General features: G+C 37.6%; 2 protein-coding genes across 2 annotated transcripts; one reads left to right on the top strand and one right to left on the bottom strand.

Moving 5' to 3' along the window:
* Window positions 1-8: 8 nt before the first annotated feature.
* Window positions 9-3076, bottom strand: zgc:92313 (uncharacterized protein LOC436869 homolog). Its single transcript, XM_041974573.1, has 6 exons — window positions 2771-3076; window positions 2475-2587; window positions 2216-2292; window positions 1513-1784; window positions 1008-1168; window positions 9-846 (listed from the first exon to the last, which is right to left on the bottom strand). The coding sequence occupies exons 1-6, from the start codon at window positions 2811-2813 to the stop codon at window positions 592-594; spliced, it is 921 nt and encodes a 306-aa protein (XP_041830507.1). The 5' UTR covers window positions 2814-3076; the 3' UTR covers window positions 9-591.
* Window positions 3077-6917: 3841 nt separating this feature from the next.
* On the top strand, window positions 6918-19682 carry pax10 (paired box 10). The gene is made up of 9 exons (XM_041974576.1): window positions 6918-6980; window positions 11891-11993; window positions 12771-12983; window positions 13211-13405; window positions 15056-15138; window positions 15275-15431; window positions 15790-15863; window positions 17437-17569; window positions 17703-19682. The coding sequence occupies exons 3-9, from the start codon at window positions 12878-12880 to the stop codon at window positions 17801-17803; spliced, it is 849 nt and encodes a 282-aa protein (XP_041830510.1). The 5' UTR covers window positions 6918-6980; window positions 11891-11993; window positions 12771-12877; the 3' UTR covers window positions 17804-19682.
* Window positions 19683-20473: the final 791 nt, after the last annotated feature.

The raw sequence follows: 20473 nt of genomic DNA on the forward strand, positions 1-20473 counted from the left end.
TTTTTTTAACTCCAAATGTCCACTACAGGCACTACAGACCCTTTTTCCTCCCCCAGCCATCATGACATGCTGCGCTTTTTAATAAAACCATTTAACATTAACAGTCTTTGCGTCCTGATGTTTAATGAGCTATAACAAGTCTAAATTACACTTTGAAGACAATATTTATTTATTTATTTATAGGGAAAACAAGTCAAATGAGAGCATGTGGTTTGTCCACCAAAAACAGAACTTTTAACCTTTACAGGTTTAAATTGTATAATTTCAGCTAAAATTGGCGCATTAGTGGTATAAGTGATTTTTTTTTAAGTTTAAGAACAAAGATTCTGTGCAAGTGTTATACAAACTCAGACCAAAGATCAAATTTTAATAATCAAATTAATTTATTTGGAATACAAAAGACAATCTCATAATTTTGATTTAAAATGACAAAACTATTAAATCTATGCTGAACCACAGCTAATAACAGTTAAAGTTCTAAGAATATGGCTTCATGTGCACATCAGATACAAGTAATAGATTTTCTGTCAGATATTTGGGACCACTGAGCCAGACATTTAAAGTTATATCTCCATGTTTTCTGCCTCCTGTTCATCTCTGAAGCAGCATCAGCAAAGTGGACAGACAGCTGACCAACACAACATAACTCCCACACCAGCTGTGATGAGCTCGGCCATACAGTTGGATTTCCGGTATTGTGTTACTGATGAAATCTGAGTAGCTGGTTAGCCTGGCATACACACCCGGTTTGTTTTGGGCAGCACAGCCTTGTCCAAAACTCACCACTCCAGCTTGCACCCAGGTCCCATTTACCATCTGGCAGACAAGAGGCCCTCCTGAATCCCCCTTAGGAGACAACACAAACATGCACGCTTATTCAGATTATCCTCTTAGGGGGTAACCAAGACTATAGAGCAGAGGTCTTACAAATTATGTAATGTATGATTAAAGAGAAAGAAAGAATCCAAGGTATGTGAAAGTAAAACACATAAATTGCTTAACAGTACCTGGCAGGAGTCCTTGCCACCTTCTTGGTATCCAGCACAGACCATGTCATACTTGATGTCCACCTGCTCTGTTGGGTCCGTTTGGTACATCTCCTGACATGAACTCTGGGAGATGATTGGCACTTGCACTTGCTGCAGAGTCCCAACTCCTGTCAGAGCGACTGAGGTGGATATAGACAGGTGTGTGAGGAGAACAAAAATAAAAAAAAAAAGTTATCTGTAAAACTTTACTGAAAAACCTGCTAATCTTTCTTTATTCATATTATATTTTCCCTTTGGGGTTTTATTTATTCATTCTGACCCATATACGTACACTTATAAATCAGCTTGCATTCGTAGGCAACACAAATTGTAAAATAATGCATAGTTTTATTAAACGATTTACCTTTTCCATTAACAGAAAGCTGATTTATTTTTTATTTAATTATAGAAATAGCACATACAACCACCAACTGGTAAAATATTCAGGCTGAAACAAATCATGAGAGATTTAACAAGTTTTTACCATCTTCCCGGATGTTGCCCCAGCCAGTGACGTAGCACATCATGCCAGCTGGGAACAGGGTGCCAGAAGCAGGTAAGCACACGGGATGGGCACGATCTGACCAGGGTACTGGGCTGGACAGCTGTACCAGAGCCACATCTTTCCCATTTTGAGGCTGGTCGTAACCATATGGGATCACCACCCGGCTTACAGAATGTGTGCTCTGGTATGGACTGAAGCCATTCAACTGGTACTGCCCAATGTAGATGCGGTAAGAGCTCAAATCAGAAGGACTAAAAAGGAACAGATGGACACCGAATTAAACCTGCTAAACGGGAAATCTAAGGAGAGCGGAAATGTGAAACGTGTAGTGACAAGGACAATGGGTGTGATGTTCTAAGGAAAACTAGAAGGAAAAAAATATGGTTAATCAAATGAATGAGCAGGTGTGTGCAGGACACAAGTATTTTAGTTATATGTGGACAAAAATATTCAACTTTTCATTAAAAATGGCAGCTGTAGGAAAGCAAATGTATGAACCCAAAATCTTCTGAATAAGTGATAATATAAAATAAATTCCAGCCTGAAAAAAAAAACTTTGTTTCCTTTAAGACCTGAGCAAATATTAATGGATTTTGCCCAAATTCAGGTATAATAACCCAAAGACGTCCAAAACCAGCTGTTAGTTTACCTGCTGATTTTTGACTGAGGAGAGATTTCTTACTTTGGGAAACAATGTGCAGCCGACAGGACCCAGTTTTCCGAGATGATGGAGCCTCCACAGATATGACCAGCAGAATTCTGGAGGCCGAGGGGGAGAAAAACAATGAGTCACCTCAACATCGGAGCAAATCCCTCTCAGCGGGTCAGTTGGATAAACAAAACCCAAACTAATACACGCATATAGTTTATACCGCGGCGCCGCTTATACCAAAATACAATTATACTCGGTGGGTGACAGTGTAAGAAGAGGGATTTCAAACCTGTATGTCCACCTGCCATGGCCATGCCCCATCTTGGGCGTTTATGCCTCCTACAATCCTGTTCTCCGTTAACGGGGGACGACCACATTCTTGGGCGTAACAACACAAAATACCTAAATAAACGCAAACATTGCATTTATGACCCAATCTGAACAAGCAAAGCTAACTTTTTTTAATTGTAACACACAAAAATAAGTTTGTTATAATAAGCTTAGAGTACACTGTGCATGTTTTTCAGGTAGACAATGAAACCGAAATGGCGAGAGCACACAGATAGCGTAACGGTCGAAACTCACCTAGTAAGCAGAAAATGGCAGTAAACGACAAATTCATCGACATCTTGCGCTTTTTCGTGGTTCAAAAATGTATTAACTACTCTTTAAGCTAATATTTCTAAAAAGTATTTGATAAAATATTTTAAAAACTACATTTATCCTCTTATTTCTTATGTCTAACTGCAGTAAATCCAGTAGTTCATTGAGTTATAAAAGTTACATCGCTATATTGAAGCCTCTTTACATCTCTTTTTAAATTCAAGGTTTTCGGCGATAACACGAAATATCTGGGAACTCCGGGTAAACGTTTCTTCGAACTGCTGATTACCTGTGAACGACGCCCAATCAAACCTCTAGTCCCGCCCCCAAAGACTACCTGAGCCAATGAAATTGTAGGAATGTAATAAGCACAAATCACATTTTCCTGCATGTGTGTTGGATTTTCTTAATAGAAAGGTCCTTCCCACTCAAAGTGTGGTTAGGTTAAAGAATAAGGTCGTCTACACAAGACTTCACATGACAGCACCTTCCAGGACCGGGATGTCAACACTGTAAAACAGAGAAATTCATCTCAACAAAAGGGGAGAACAAGAGATTAGTTTGGATTATTTTATTTATTTTTCAAGGTCTAAAACATTTTTTATGGGGGACCAGGCAGGTATACTATGGAGGACCAGGAGGGTCTCTGAAATAGCAACACAGCATTTTGATAATGACTAATTAATTGTTAAATATATACAGTATATATATATATATATATATATAACTAAATATAATATAAAAGAAAATGGATATGGAGAAGGGAATTACCTTAGTAAATGTATGTAGGAAAGATATTTATAACCAAATTTACGTATTGTGTTTTTTATTTCTCCTTTTAGAATTACACAATATTTAGATCACAGTATTTATTAATGAATTCATTCTTCAATATTCAATTCCTCTAATATTTCAATTTAAAATGTGTAACTGCAAAACACTTTGTAATGTGATTTATTTTTGTATTAATTATTTGTTGAATTTAAAATTATATTTAGTAATCTATATTTTTATTTCGCAATTTAGTACTCATCAAAATGCTGTATTGCTATCTCAAAGACCCTCCCGGTCCTCCATAGGATAAAAACCAGGAAAATAGTGGCACATGTGAATGAGACCTTTCTAAAACGGGTCTAGACTTTTTTTTTTTTTTTTTTTTTTTTTTTTTTTTAGTCAGTGTTTCTGCAGAATTATTAGCTGTTTAAATTTGCAGTATTCACATCTTGTGGCTATGACTTTTATATCCTCTTCATAAAATCTAAAATATTTGGAAAGACATATTATCATCTGCAAAGGCCGATGGTGAGATGATGTTGTGTAAATGCAACAATCAAGAGTGTTGTAGTGTTGATGAAGATCACTATATAAAAGGACATATGCTGCATTCACTTGCACTTGAGCATCTCAAGTTTACTTAGGTAAAGACCGGTCTACATTAAATCTTTGTTAGAATTTGATTGTTACTTCTTGAGTGGCACCTGAACGATCAGTTATATTTTAGGTGTGGACCGGTGCACCCCCTAGACCGGGTATTGCTAACTCTGGACACAGTGAAAGCAGGTGGTGGCCGGGCTTAACGGGCTTAACGGGCTTAACCATTATTTGTGTCAGGTGTGCATGGATATATTGATAACCTGCAAATCAGTGCAGATTTTTTTTATATTTAAAAAAAGAATATACATACATGTAACATTTAGCTGTAAGTTTGTTTCCATGAAATTGAATTTATGTGTAAGAAGATAACTTGTGGGATGATAATCTGTCATCCCACAATTTGCAGTTTAGAGTCAATCTGGAGAAGTGGGTGGTGGAAATACACTTACAAGCTGGATGTCACTTGCCTTGGTAGAAGAAAGAAAAGAAGCATGGTTATCTACACAGAATTTTGGCATCTCAAAGGACACTCATTGCATTTATGTTTAATACTGTTGCAGTGGTAACAGTAAATCCATGAGTTGCATTCGGCCACTTACTTGTATTCAACTACTAGTTATATTAGTCTAATATTTTTGTAATGCATTTTTTCTGTTATTTGAGCTACAACTTGCACTTGTAGGGATTTGTGGCAATGAGGCTAGCAATTCTGAAATATTTTTTGTTTGTTTTTTTTATTTCAAAGGAAATTATTTTCACTCTCTTCGATGACTGGGAATTGTTTATTCTATTTACAAACACTAAACAAATCTGAACTATAATTCCAGAAACGCAATCAAAGTCCAAAAGATATAATATCACGGTCTTTCTGCAGAGATTGTGTAATTAGAAGAACAACTGGTGATGGTAGGGGTGTCAATATTTGGTATAAAATGTGGTTAAGTCTCAGTGATTAAAGGCCAAGACAAAAAAAAAACACTGATGCATGTGATCTGTGAGTTCTCAACAAGCACTGACTTAAAAAAAAAAAAGCCAATATTCCACATGGGTTCAGTAGTACCTTGAAAAGCCAATGTCTCTCACCCTGGTCTGGTAGACTTCATTCTACATAACTTACAACTGCATGGATTCATAGACTCAGAGACTGTTTTCATTTGTCTGGCCTGCTTGTGGTACAAACTGGTTTCCTAAAGAAAATTTCACATTTTTAAGACAGTATCAGACAACAACAACTATTAACTGTTTTGCTTTGTATTTAACAAAATTCCTCTTTCAGAAATCCAATAAATGTGAAGAAATGAGCATATCCAGAACTTACATTTATTTCTGGTCTGTGTGAATTTCAGTAATTAAAAGCCAGTTTTTTTAGTTTTCATACTGACTTGTTGATTTTCAAATAGGTATGGACACAAGGGCATTGTGAAACTGATTATCTATAGCTCAGAAGTTATAATAAAAAGAGGGCCTGTCTGAGGTCCAGTTGTTTACTTTGATTAGCTTTGAGATTGCATTGGTGCCCTATGTGTTTAAAGGACAATGGACATGTTTCCATGAGTTTTAATTCCCCTTTAATTCAGAATAAAAATGAAATCTCTTTAATAAGATTAAAGATGACCTTGGAAACACCTAATTCCAAATGAAAATTACTATTCCAAATTAAATTTGAATCTATAGTGGCTGGTTTATTCTGATTTGAACTGCAAAGTGAATAAGTCCTCGATCATGTATATGTTCTTTCCACTTTATATTAATGCCGGTCATTCTGCGCATTTCTTTTATTTTTTATTTTCATTCATTTATTTATTTATTTTTTTTTTTTGCATGATAGGTCGTGTTTGGCATGATTTTGTCCTGTCATGATGACAATACCGTACTCTATCTCCCTTTTCCTTCTCAGCTGACCAAAGTGAAATATTATGTCAGTGTTGAGCTGCTGCTTCAACCTGGAATCAAAATGAAAGTGAAAATGGTTCCTATTATGTGGTCTGCCATGTTGTAGCTGAAAAGAAAAGAAGCAGGAGCTGGAGTTTGTTTTCTGCAGGTAAACATAAATATGTCACATCCACCCCCTGTCCAATCAGAACTCTTCCCAACCCCCAGATCTTAAGCATAAGCAATGTAAACCTCACTTTGGAATTAATATTTCCATGTAAACGTGAAGAAGAACACTTTCATTTCAATTATTTAATTCTAATTTAAAAAAAAGAAACATCATATAACCATGGCCAATGACTACAGATAGAAACCTGTTTAACAGGCCTCTAAATGAGAGAAGCCAACTAACACAACACAAGGTAAACAGCATCCTAATGCAATACTTTGACAAACAACCAGGTCAAGGGTCAAACACTGGCCTAAATTGGCTGGAAATGTACATTTCTGGTCTTTCAAGCACCACATTGTGTGATGGTTAAACTGTTTGATTAGATGGGAAAGAAAAAAAAACTGACTTGATTGTTTTTATGTGCCACACATCTGGGCTTCGGTAATCCTATTTTTTTCTACATGTCACCAAATGCTTATTCCTTCTGTCTGTCTATAAAGCTGTCTGTCTCCCTTTTTTTTTCCTTCTCTCCCTACATCTCTCCTTCCCTGCCTCCCCCCTTCCCTCCCTGCCCCAGGCAGTGTGTCTAGTTTCACAGAGCAATTGAAGGTGACAGGGACAGAGAGAAAGGGAGAGGGAGGGAGGGACAGAGGGAGGACACATCACAGTATCGCCTGAGGCTACACAACAGTACAGGAAGAGCGAGAGATGGAGGGACAAAGAGAAAAGAGAGGAGAGACTCACGAAAGTACTCATAGGAAATTCCATGAGCAGGTAAAGGGAAAATAAAGTTGCACCAAAAGAGTTGAAATGTGTGCTGATATGCGTGTCTCGTGTGTTCACCTGGAGGTCAGCAAATATTCACTTTTTATCACTAGCAGCATTTCTGTGCGTGCGGGCCTCCCACTCTGCTCCGCTCACTCATAATATATGAACACATTATTGGATCCAGTCAGTAAGAGCAATTATAATGCACTCCCGTTTGTTTTTATTATAACGACTTGATGAATATTTGTCATGGCATTGTAACCATGGTGACTGCCTCCACCGCCACTGCCTCCCCCCTCGCCTCCTTTCCCAGCCCTCGTCCACCTCTCCCTTCCCCATCCCCCCTTCAGCGCTGAAAAAGCAAGGGATGGTGGGAGGAAGAGGGAGAGAGAGGTGACAGGAATGAACTAACAAGATGCACTAAAAAAATGCATGTCCTGGAGCTACATGAATCTTTGCAGTGAAGCACGCGCCGCCTCACACACATACGCACACACACACACGCTCTCTCTCTCTCTCACACACACACACACATGTATTACTGAATGCAGCACACAGGGATCACATAGGTTAAACAACATTCCAACAACTGGAACACAATAAGATGCAACCACAATTTTTGAAAAACAAAAGGGTTAGCAGCTTAAAACCAAGGGGGTGGGGTGGATTGCTGCATGCTGTGTAAAAAAAACATGTTCTAAGGTTTTTTCCTTATAGAATAATCAAACTCAACTTTCCCTGATGTGACCCCCCAACTTCTGGGTTTGAACTACACTTGCTCAAGTACTCAAATATATGTGATATTTAGGTTCTCTACATGATCTTTTTCAATTTTTGGTACTTTATACTACACACATTTTAGACAAGCACAAGAATCTCAGTATGCATAAGTAAACATTAAAATGTAACAGGGAAGCTGAATTATGAAAAATGGATATGTCATTCATTGTGCTTTGTTCTTATTGGAAATTTGGAAGGCCTGTAGCTGGGATTTTTTGCAACATACATTTAACAAAATAATGAGTCTGTTTACTCTCGTTTTCAGAGTCAGAGACTTTAGCTGGAGTTTATATATATATATACATATATATATATATATGTATATATATATATATATATTCACACTGTATTTTTGCTGATCTGATCCATAGAACCCAAATCTGTTAAGTCTGGACTTGAAGTGGTGAGACACTAACTTTCTGAATTTTAAAATTTGTCCTTTCAAGTTTCAGAGAATAGCCTCAGGCTGAATAGGATGACCTACCCAGCAGCTTGGAAAGTAGTTTAACTAAGCGCCCATTCAAGTAGTTACTGTTTATGCATAAGTAATTGCAGTACAATAACATATTAAATTTAAAGTCTTGCATTACATTCAGCTCTTTCAAAATTTTGACTTTTACAAGTGAACTTCTGAACGCAGGAAATATTCTTTTAATTGAGTATTATAATTCATTGACCTAAATGTAGTGTCTACGTGCATTTTCCACCGATGTTCTTACTAGTTTTTACCTTTGAACTTGTCAAGTCCTTTCCTTTCTCCAAGGCACGTCTCAGAGGAAAGTAACAGAGAAAGAGGGGGGTGGGTTGGGGGGGTGCAATGGGGGCAGCAGAGAAAGAATAGCAGAGTATGAAAAAGAGAGGGAGCGACAGAGAGAAAGGGAGCGCAAAGTCTTGTCAACCGGAAATAAAACAAGCTGGCACCCTCCCCATCCCCAAGCCCCTACACCCACCCCAAAGTCACATACTTCCTCCTCACTCTCTCTTTTTCTCCCCTCTGCCTCCCTGCTTCCATCTTCCATCTCTCCCTTCCGCTGCAAAGAGATATATTTAAACCATGGTTCTTCTCTGCTGTCGCTCTTTCACTCCACCATACATACCTGCGTCATGACTTACTCCTCACATCAGACCTCATGTGTCCATTGCTAAGAGTTTCTTTAGGTGCTCCTGTAACCTGATCTGGGCCTGACAATGCCTTTGTTTACTGTACCATAGCTTTAAGTCAAAGAACAATACCTCTGTGTTCAAGAAACAGTACCTGTCTGGTCTCAGAAAGGTTGCATCTGAGTCTTCACAGGCCTTAAGTACAGGGATTAAAACAGTGTTGCTCAGTTCACAAAAGAAAATGATCAAATAGGTCAGTTTGAATACTTTCTCAGTCATTTATTAACAAACCCTGAATGCTTCTGAGAATATGAGAACATTTGTTGTTTTTTCTTGTCTTAAATGTTTCTGATTGAATGGTTTTTGACACACAATTATCTGGCATTTTTATGGACCAACAGATTCATCAATTAGTCAAAAAAATTTAAACATCTTCATTTATTCCAACAAATACATGCAGACTATGGGTTTGATAAAAAAAAAAAGTATATTTAATTAATACAGCCCTTAACATAAAATTAGCTTTAAAAAAATGTACGCACCCTTGGAGTGGCATTTTGAAATTATTTTGTTATTTGAAAATCTTAAATGCATCTGCAGCTTAGTTAAAAATCCCATTTTTGTCATTGCTAATTTTTTTAAACCTAAATAAAAAAACTAATAATGATGTTAGTAATTGTGTTAATATGACAGAAGTGCCCTTGACAGGCCCTGTTGTATTTTAGAGAATACATTTATTCTTTAATAAATTATTAAAAAGCTGAAGATTTAGGGTTTTACTAAAAAAAAAAAAAAAAAAAAGAAAGAAAAGAAAAGAAAAGAAAAGAAAAGAAAAAAACCAGCATGTTTTACGTTTTTCTAAAATGATGATTATCTTATAATTATTAACACTATTGTTGTTATTCACATTATTATAATATCCATACACATATAAGTAGAAAATATGAACAATGACATCTTTTCTTCTAAATTAATCTTAAAGGTTTTATTATCTTTGGTGTCTTGCCAAATTATTCACACCAATTTACAACATCAGAGAGATGAAGAGTGTGTAACTATCACTGAACAACAATTACCTTTTTAACAACTAGATGAAGCGATAAACAATCCACAAGACATTCTAGCTGCCATAATATCAAATGAAACAATTCTATTTAGTGTCCTGTATATGAACATTTTCCTTTTTATTAATCACACGAGAAGTCTCATCATTTCATCATATTACAACATGGGTGAAAAGAAATTCACAAGATGTGGCTAAGCAGATAAAGCGAGCCACCCATTAGCTGGAAGCTTGATGGTCCTGAATCCCAAACTAGCTCCTGTGTATCACCTGTGTGAGGGGAAAAGGACTTTTACTATGTGACATGTTTAAAAACATTTTACTGTATATTATTGTTTCAAGCAGGTATAAAAATGAGTAAAAGTATGAATTTCATTGCTGGTCAGAATTAAATAGTTTTCTTTTCTTTTTTTATTATCAAGTTTAAATGGTCTGGTTCAATGACAGTTTGTATTTAAGCAGTCCTCTTCATCACATTTTGATATCAACAGACCAAGATGACACCTAATACAAGTTATGGAGACATCGACATTTTATGTTGTGGATTTCCTCTTAGATGCATCCTAATGGCTGCTTTGTTCTTAGAAAAAAGTTGATAATGTTACCAATTAATGGAAAAAAAAGATCTACCTTGAAGACCGTGGAATTGTGTATTTTTGTGTATTTTATATGTTTACCCATTAAGGTGAAAACAGTCAACCTTTTCTTCTCCTGTCTCTTGTTATTATAATAATAGTAACTTATACTTAGGCTTATAATAGGCTATATGCACACTATAAACAAGAGGTATCTTTTAGTGTCTAGTTTGAGGTATAAATTGTAAAACAAACACTCAGAGGCACATGTTGTGTAAATAAATAAATATGGAGAAGATGTCCAAGCATAGCAGAGGTAAATCACAGAAAAGAAGTGAAAAGCTTATGTTGTGCAGGTTTCAAAGAGTCTGATATGACATGTGAAGGTGTTCCTCTTTTCATTGTGGATGCAGTTTCTGAAGGCGCCCCCACAGTGTAATATAAGGAATGAGAGGTTGTGTCCATGATGGATTTTAGCTTTGCTAACATCCTCCTCTCCACCACTTACTCTTTGAAGTCCACAGGACATTGTAGGACTGAGCTGGCCCTCCTGACCTGTTTGTTCATTCTCTTCTTGTCCAATCTTTGAATTCAGGCCAATGTTTAAGCTGGTTGATGAGCTGCAAATTACTGAGTCTGTTTAAATCAACTTATACTTTTTATTATTGTTTCCCCATAATTTTGAATATTTTCTTAGAATTTTCTGAGCTAAGAAAATTAGATTTATTAACATTTATTTTGGAAGATATTTAAAATTCTGTGCCAGTAATTCTGACCTGGACTGTATACCAACCAAATACCCATCCTTAAAACTTAGAAATGGTGTTATATATAAACATCACTTACATGCATAACCATATATGAAGTAGAACTGAATAGCAGGTGAGTGTGAAAAGTCCACTGCTTTGTGAAAGTTTTAAAGATATATTTTAAGAATACACCAGAGAATAAATGAAAATGAGAAATGAGTTTTTGTAACTGCGAACAAATCATATAACTTTTGGTTGCAAAACACTTGTTTGCCCGTATCTATGTGTAATTTATTGCTAAAATTGAACTCCATCATCTATTTATCATCCACTATCTTTCCATTATCTGTGCTTTATGCTCCACTCTCTCGGCCTCCCCTCCTCCTCTCGCTGGCATTAAGTTCAAACTTGACACTGATGTTGACTCACTTTGTCACCCCTCGGTGGCTCCCTCTCCCTTCCTCTCTTTCTCTTTCTCTCTCTCCCTCTCTCCCCATCGCTCGGAGGACACGAGTGCCCGCAGACGCATTTCTCTCCAGAGCCCCCACCCCCCACCCCCACCCTCCACCCCGCCTTCCTCTTTCACTCTATCTCACCCTGTCTAACTCTCTTCATCTCTCTCCTACTCTCTCCTTTACACACACACAGTATTGTCAACAAAGCTAGAGAACAAGGGACGTTGGGGAAATCAAGGTCCACAGAGGAGGAGAGTAACACACAGGACCCCTCCATCGATTCACCTGGACACTTGGTAAGTTTGCAAAAAACTGATCTTTGGGGTACTTCTGAATGTTTTATTGGGTGCTGATTTTCAAGACAGACTTTAGTGCTGGCTTTAGGAGGAACCTCGTCAACACTATTAATATTTTCCGCAGTTTAGTTGATCAATTAGTCATTCTGACTTGTCCAGATCAATTTAGTTTGACCTTTGACATCTTGTTGCTGCAGAAGTTTGAAAGATTTTGACTATATATGTATGTATAGATATATATCTGCCCACCTTTGCTTTTCACAGAGGAAAGAATACCCCCCCACCCTAAATTTACACAAGATAACAGGAGAGTTGGGTAAAGATGAATTTTGGCTCATAATGATATTTTATGCTTATTTTAGCACTTTGTACTGCTTATATGGGAGCTCGTATGGGAGCTTGGTCTGGATGTTTTATGGGAAATCTCGCTCATGTAGCCGCTCTCTGTGTGTGACTGTGTGCAATGTCAGATTGTGACTGGGTATAAATACTTTGTTTTTTTTGTGTATAAGTATGTGTGTGCATGTATGCTTGGGTAGCTAAAAGCAAGTCAAATGTTATGGCTTTCAGAGTGGGTTCTAATGTACCTTTTCTCCCCATGGTATACTAGCATAGCAATGTATAACACACACACGTTACGACAGCGAGCATGTTACTAACTCCATTTATGTCTGTCATCATGAAGCTAATTCACCACAATGCCAACCATGTGTGAACTCATGCGATATGAACCCCTCCTTCTTCTTCTTCCTTTTGCTCCTGCCTCCAAACGGATAGGAGGTTTCAAAGAGGCAGAGAGGAGCCGAAGTGACAGTAAACAGGAGCAAACACACACAGGACAGGACTCTTTTATTTCTCTTCATGGTGGTTTGGACACTCATAGTATGTATGAGAAGTTAACCATGCTGAACCTGCAGAGTGGCTCAAACTGGAGCGGGCCTAACAACTGGTACCATGACCCCACCGGCGTTCAGACGCAACACAGCACAGGTGAGATGACATTTTTTAACACAACGCACACAGATCAGCAGGTAAATGTCACCAGTTTTAAACAGCAGAGAAATGAAAAGACACTTGTGGCTGTTTCACCAACATTCTTGTGGCGAAAAAAAATGAAATTTCTATTTATATACATCTTATATTCTCTAATGTGCTACTTGGTTGTAGGAATTTTTGTGACACATACCCATCTTTTTTGTCACCTTCCTCTCTGCCAGTGTCTGAGGGCTGTCTACTGGACACAGAGGGCAGCATGGGGGGTGAGGCAGGGGGAGGAGGTTCGGGCAGGGGGGGAGGAGTCCCCGTGGAGCGGGACGAGGGTGAGGAGTCTCAGCTGAGGTTGCAGCTCAAGAGGAAGCTGCAGAGGAACAGGACCAGCTTCACACAGGAGCAGATCGAGGCGCTGGAGAAAGGTCAGGCCATGCAAGCACGCACAGCTCTGCTTTTGCTTTTCAGCCAATCGCTGCCCTCCATTGGGCACAATCCAGACAGCAGTGTGCATGACGCAGCTTGTCCTGCTGCTTTTCCCCCCTGCCAACACCTTTTGTTATCAGAACATAATCTTTACACATTGTTTATGGCTTTTTGTTAAATTGCAAACAAACAATTAGGCTACAAACTAGATCAGACTGTGCATATTTTGGCAGAACTGGATCTTTATCACTCCCTTCAGGGTAAAATTTATTGCCTTGATCACTTCCAAATGCAGATTATCCACAATCTTAACTCTACAAATATTCCTGATGTGCTCCAAAAAAGCCTCTGGCTATGTGCACAACATAGTTTTGATAATGCATCATTATTGTGGCTGCATTATGCAGTGGGATCTGGCTCTCATAGCCTCGTATCCACTGGGAGGGATCAGAGAGCCACCCTTGACTGGATGTGGCTGCAGAAGGCCCTTGAGCTAAATAAGAACGCAGTGTCCACTGTGCAGCCAAGTGGAAACGTATCACTGTGGTCACTCTGTGCAAATGACATTAATGAGGTACACTGACCTCAGTGCACAGCCAAGACACAAAAACAATCGTGTTGACACAGATGCCAATTATAACTTAACCAATTATAACAATTTGTAAGACAAAATTAATTTACAGATCCATTGTTATCTTTTTGTTAGCCATGTGTTACCACTGTAGAACCTTAAAAAATAGTTATTTACAGTAATGATAATCTGACAGCTATATATAGAGACAAACACAATCATAAATTATGCTGTCTTGTTAGATATAGCATAATATCCAGTAATAAAACATGACTTTTTGCTGGGGTTTAACTTAACTATTGCAGATGTTCGATGTACAAGGAAGGCCCTGAAACTTCAGAGTTCATGAGGATGACTCACACTGCCACTTAGAAGAGGCATATTCATGTTTCAACTTGTCAACAAGAAAAATGTCAGCAGTTTGTCAACTTTAAATTAACTGCCATGATGAGAAACGATTATCTGAAACAGAAAGAGTTGTTGATGTGAACTTAGTACAGCTCAGCCAACGCCAGGATAAAAAGTTCATACGTCATATCGAGTCATTGTGTATGTGTGATCAGGTAGAAATCATACTTTTACTTATGCTAGTAAGAGAAACACAAAACCTGATCAGATTAAAACAAATGATACAAGATGGAAACATTTAAGCCTGTGAGGAGTCTTCTGCTGTTTGGTTTTCACCAACCCTCTGAAATAAAGTGCTTAGGCAGCTTCTCAACTTGAATCCTTTCATTTGAACTTTCTGTGTGTTCCATAATGATAAATAATTTATACAAAGTGCAACAGATAAATATTTCAAATAGGGTTGTAAGGATACAGCTCAGCTTCCTGGATTTATATATTCCATGATAAGATCATTAGTAATGCTGATATTAAGTAGTTATTACCTGATATGTAGGTTTGCATTTGATTGAGTGAAAATCTATAAATCTATTTCTCATTTATTCTTTGAAGTGAATTCAAAGTATGTGAGCACATGCAGGAAGAGCTGTTGGGCACTATGCTGTCTAGTAGTCCTGTCATCCTTAATCAGGAGTTACATTGTGTGTTTGACATGAGGTAATATCTTCCACAGAGTTTGAAAGGACACATTACCCAGATGTTTTTGCACGGGAGAGACTGGCAAATAAGATTGATTTACCTGAAGCCAGGATACAGGTAAGGGGGCTCGCTGTCAACCCTCCAATCACCTTTGACTTGTTTAGCCCTGATATGTAACCTGTAATAGATGATAAGGGTTTGTAGTTTATATTATGAAATGATAAAGAAGGTCTGACAAGACTCTGACTGACAGGTGTGGTTTTCGAACCGGAGAGCTAAATGGAGGAGGGAGGAGAAGCTGCGCAACCAAAGGAGGTCAGGCGGTGTGACTTCCTGTTCACAGAGCCAAGCCCCTCTGAGCACTTCCTTCAACACGTCTGTCTATCATCAGCAGCATGGCAGCAGTTCAGGTAAACACAATCACCACAGGCTGCTCACTTAGAGTCCTAATCACCGTCTGTTATCACAGCATATGTACTTATTAGCTTGTTCAAACAGCACATTGGTGATACGAGAAGCAAGAGTTTACATTTGCTCTCCATGATTTATACATTTGGTGACAGGAATATTTTAGTAGTTCATAATTACAAACCTTAGAGTGGGGCTGCTTGACATTTGCAGCCATGCAAACCATTAGAGTTCCTCCATTAGAGTGCATCTATATTAAACATTTCCACCTCAAGATGCTCTCAACACATTTGTGGAAATTTCTGTGTGTGTGGGTAGGTGGATGCTCACTGTCTGGCTGCGCTCTGTTTCTCTCTCCAGGGTCCATGTTGAGTCAGGCTGAGTCGTCCCTGCCCAGCTACAGCTCGCTGTCGGTTTTCTCATCCGGAGTCCAGGTTGGACATTCATCATCGTCATTCATCATTCATCACCACCTTCCAAACTACACCAAAGCAAATCAGCAGCACAGAGTTTCCAGTACTACTAACAAACTCTTTAATAGTATCACATTAATTATTTTTACTATTTCCACATCTATTCGTACAACTATCGCTGCTGTCTGAGTCAAATTACTGCAAATTACTATTACAATCTATTATTCAATATACTTAATGGTGCTATCACAATAATTATCATTTAAATAATATCTAAAGCGTTTTAGCATCAGCAAAGGTACATGTCACATTTAGTGACCTTTTAATGAGTGAGTCATAGTGAGGAATCATTACGAGGTCACAACATTTATCAAAATTGATATATTATCTAAACTGTGACGTCACCTGTGACAGCAGCAGTGGTGACTTGGGCTCTGCTCATGAACAGAATGAAGTCTACTGAGGATACTTCTGTGAAAGAATCATGAAGAAGAAGACCCTATTCCCAAAACATATACATAACTAAATAAAACCACTGCTCATTCAACTTGTAAAAAGCTTGGATGAGAAACACAAAGAAAAAAACTGAGAAACAGAAACCCATTTATTCATGAATGAGATAAAAAAAAATGTTAAAAAAAATATGTTAACCCTAAAAGATTTGGTTTATCAGAAAATAAAAATGGTTTTGATGATAGACTGAATTCATTTATTTTTAAGAAGGAAAATTCTACCATTGACAGTCCAACCTTCTGCTGTGTAAATTTGCTTCTTCAAACAGCTGTTTGAGAAACAACCAGCTCAAGAATAAAAAGATTTACACACTTGAACTGTGATATGGCCTCATAATGTCTTTGGTTTAGAGATTTTACCAAAGATATGAAACTTCACCTTTTCAGGTTATTTGTAGAGATTGCTTGTTCCCATGGTCATTATGTTATCAGACAGCATTTTAATGTTCATTATACTCACTGTAACATATATCTGGAGGATCTGTTAGATTGGCAGGCTTTGTTTTGGGGGAGTTTTGTACCACTTGAAAGGATGATTTCATATTGGCTTCTATTTTATCGAAACAGAAATAAAAGCCAATATGACATTAGTGTTAAAAATCGGCGTCCTCAGAATAACAGGATTTTTTCTGACATTTCTTAATGAAAAAAGATTATTGGTGTGTGCTTCTATCGCTTCTATTTTTACCCCCATTTAGGCCTTAAAATATGCATGCAACTCTGCTGTTTGCGTTCATTGTCATGAATGAGTGTTATAACAGAGCTGTAAAGAAACTAAACACTTACTCATTGAGAAAATATGATTTAATGTGATATTTTATTCTGTAGAAACTCAAGAATTTGTTGGATTTGTTGCTTATGTTAAAGAAAGACTGTGTGTTGTAATACTCTAGCACCTCCATGTGGTTAAACAGTAACACTGCTGGTACTGCTTTAAACTTCCTTTATGTCATGTGGTGTGGTACTCATAACACACACATATACACCTACACACACAGCTACATATTTAATCTTAGATGATGATGTAATCTTGCTTCATATCAGTCTAATCAGTATGTCTCTACTCCTGTGTCCACTCTCAGTCAATTCCTCCCCAGTCGGCCTCCTCCTACTCCTGCATGTTACCTCCATCCCCCTCTGCACCGCGCAGTTTTGACTCATCGGCATACTCCTCCCCCCACCTGCAGACCCCACCTTCCGCCAACTCCAATACAGGTGGGTGATCATTTTGACATATTTGGACTCACCTGCTGTATGCTTTGTCTGTTATCCAATTAAAGAAAGGTGGTAGAGATGAGCTGAGCCCAAAAACTGACTTTTTTTTTTTCTGTCCTTCCTCTTCATGCAGGGCTCATATCGCCCGGGGTTTCAGTGCCAGTCCAGGTCCCAGGAACTGAGCCGCAAAGCATGAGTCAGAACCTGGGTCAATACTGGGCTAGATTACAGTGAGCTCTAGACAATCGCTGACTAGTAAATGAAGAAAAAGGGATGGGGGTTTGCGGGGGTGAGGGCATGTAAAAAAAAAAAGTGTCATAAAAATAATATTTGGACACGGGTATTAAGGAAGCAGGGGGTTGAACTGTGAAGAAGCCTCGATGGGTTGCAGACCTTGAAATGCATTAAATGTTTACAATTCCAGCCAAGAGCAGCTTTGGTTGCACTTAACAGTATTCTGGTCATACTGGTATTATCTAAGTATTAACAGGTTGCACAACTTTCTGGGTGCTGTGTTAATGTTACAGCTGAGATTAGGAATGGGATCCATCTAAATTAGGTGAAAGATTAAAATAAGTTCAGGACTGAAACTTTTAAAATTTAACCATGTTTAATTCTGTTATTTTTAACATGTTTAATTCACATTTTTGTTTTTATTTTTGTACATTTCCTTACTCAAAACAAATCTATGGGAATAAGACCGGACACATCTGTTACAAATCCATGTATCATGAGGTGAAAAGACTTTTTTGTTTTCATTATTTTGTCAGGCAAGTTCTTAGTGACAAACTAGTGCTTTTAGGTTTGAACTATAGAGTATTCAGTAAGTTCATCAGACATTTCTCTTAGCTTTGAGAAATCCAGAATCCAATTTCAGAAATCCAGATTGAACGCAACATTTTTACTCGTGCATGCAGAGCAAATTATTTCTAATCATTGTGCAGAAAAATGCAGTTCAGCAGTACTAAGTAAATGCCAGCAGATGTCAGGAGTATTGTGAAGTGTAACCATAGTTTCTTGTTACTTGAGCAGCTCAGTGATATTGTGATGACTAGCTTGTTCCCTAAGCATAAGCTGTGTGAGGCTACTGTGAAGATTTTAGACTCGCTTATGGCTATCACTTGTACTAAAACTCTAAAAACTTACCATAAAAAAGTGTAAATCCTGTCTATCCTGCCAGCACTGAAGCCTCATATTTTTGTACAGACATCTGTTGTATGATGAAGATATCTGTGGATTATTGTCAGATGTTATTAGAGGGAAGAATGTAGCACACTGTGGACTCCGATCAAAGCACAAGTTGAATTTGTCAGAATAAAGCTGTTGCCCTGGCAACTTTGATAGCATATAACGACTAACACTCAGCTAATCATGAAAAATAAACGTTGATCAAATGTTACAGATTTACATACATTGCAGATTTTTGACAACTACAGTAAAGCAGCTTATTTCCTCTACCCTATATTTTATATACATGTGGACAAATGTTTTATCCAGTCAATCCAAAACAAGAAGAAAAAAAAACTAACACAAAAAACAAAAGCAGCTTTGTAACAGGATGAGAAATGATACATAATGAGACTGACAGGGATTTCTTATACTTATTTGTCAAGTTTAATTTGTACATCACTAATGAAACTTTTATACCAATGACAATCACGCATCCTTTCACACCAAACAAAAACCACCAAATGCAAGCACTCTTGAGACTGACAATCAAAGCTGGAGGAAGAGGAGTTACAAATGAATAAAACTGTGAAATTACTGCAACACTGTCCACACAACAGCCATGACCTTTAATGGTGCATGACCAAAAGAAGGCGCTATTGACAATCAGCTACTTGCAGAAATGAATCAAATGTTGTACAGCTGCCGTTATTGTACTTTGCAGAGCTTTAAGCTCTGCTCACTTTCCTCTGACTATTGGTTCTGTTGATGCATCTCATATAAAATGTCTTTCAGCTCTTATTTAACTGTCTTTTCACTTGTTCACATGTCATTTGTGTTGTTGTTTTTGTTGTTGTCTCGTGTTGTGTTAGTACTGTATAGATACCAAGAGTCAACCCTTTTGTGAAGGCCTTGGATCCCTTTAATGAAAATAAAAATTGTGTGTAATGACTTCAGTTATAAGGTCTGTGTTTGTGATATTTAAAAAAAATGTGACTACCATCTCCTTATGGAAAGAAAAGATAGCAATGTTTGGCTATTATAAAACAGTGTAATTACAGGTACTCAAGTAAAATTAAATGTATTTTTATTTAATTTTCTATTTATGTCCAATATGATCTGTGTACACTATTGCTTTTAGTGCCTCCTAACATTTTAAGACCTAACCCTTTAATAATAGATGGTGCCAAACTGTGACAAGCTGCCAATTTTGAAGACCTTTGGGCAATTTTAGCTTTCCTGCAGCAGCAACTGTTTATACTCAAAGCAGGCTGCTGTTTTTAGTAAAAAGATTGTAAAGATGTTGAAGAACAATTTACCAAACACCAGAAAGTTGTTCACAAGCTAGAAAAGCTAAATCTGCAATACAACCCTGGAGCATTTTTCAGGAACCAAGGTCCTTTAAGGGATTCTTTCCCTGGTTTTGTCCATTTTACCTGCATTTTACCTGCAGGATCTGTAAGCTAACAATATTCTGGGGGCAGAAATCTTAATCCCTTGAAAAGGCCCCTTTATGTCTCAATCATCCAGGTTTAATATTCACATGAATGTAAGAATAGTCGTTACTGTCTATAAACACAACGTTTAAACTCAGGCATTTAATAGGAGGATAACACAATGAATGAGACAGAAAACAGATTATGACAAGAAAGCAGCGAAATTAGAGCAATAAAATGTTATTATCTGAACTTTTCTCAAAAAAATAAAATAAATAAATAAATAATAATAATAAAAAAA

The sequence above is a fragment of the Melanotaenia boesemani genome, chromosome 21, assembly GCF_017639745.1.
Source record: "Melanotaenia boesemani isolate fMelBoe1 chromosome 21, fMelBoe1.pri, whole genome shotgun sequence".
Lineage (NCBI taxonomy): Eukaryota > Metazoa > Chordata > Actinopteri > Atheriniformes > Melanotaeniidae > Melanotaenia > Melanotaenia boesemani.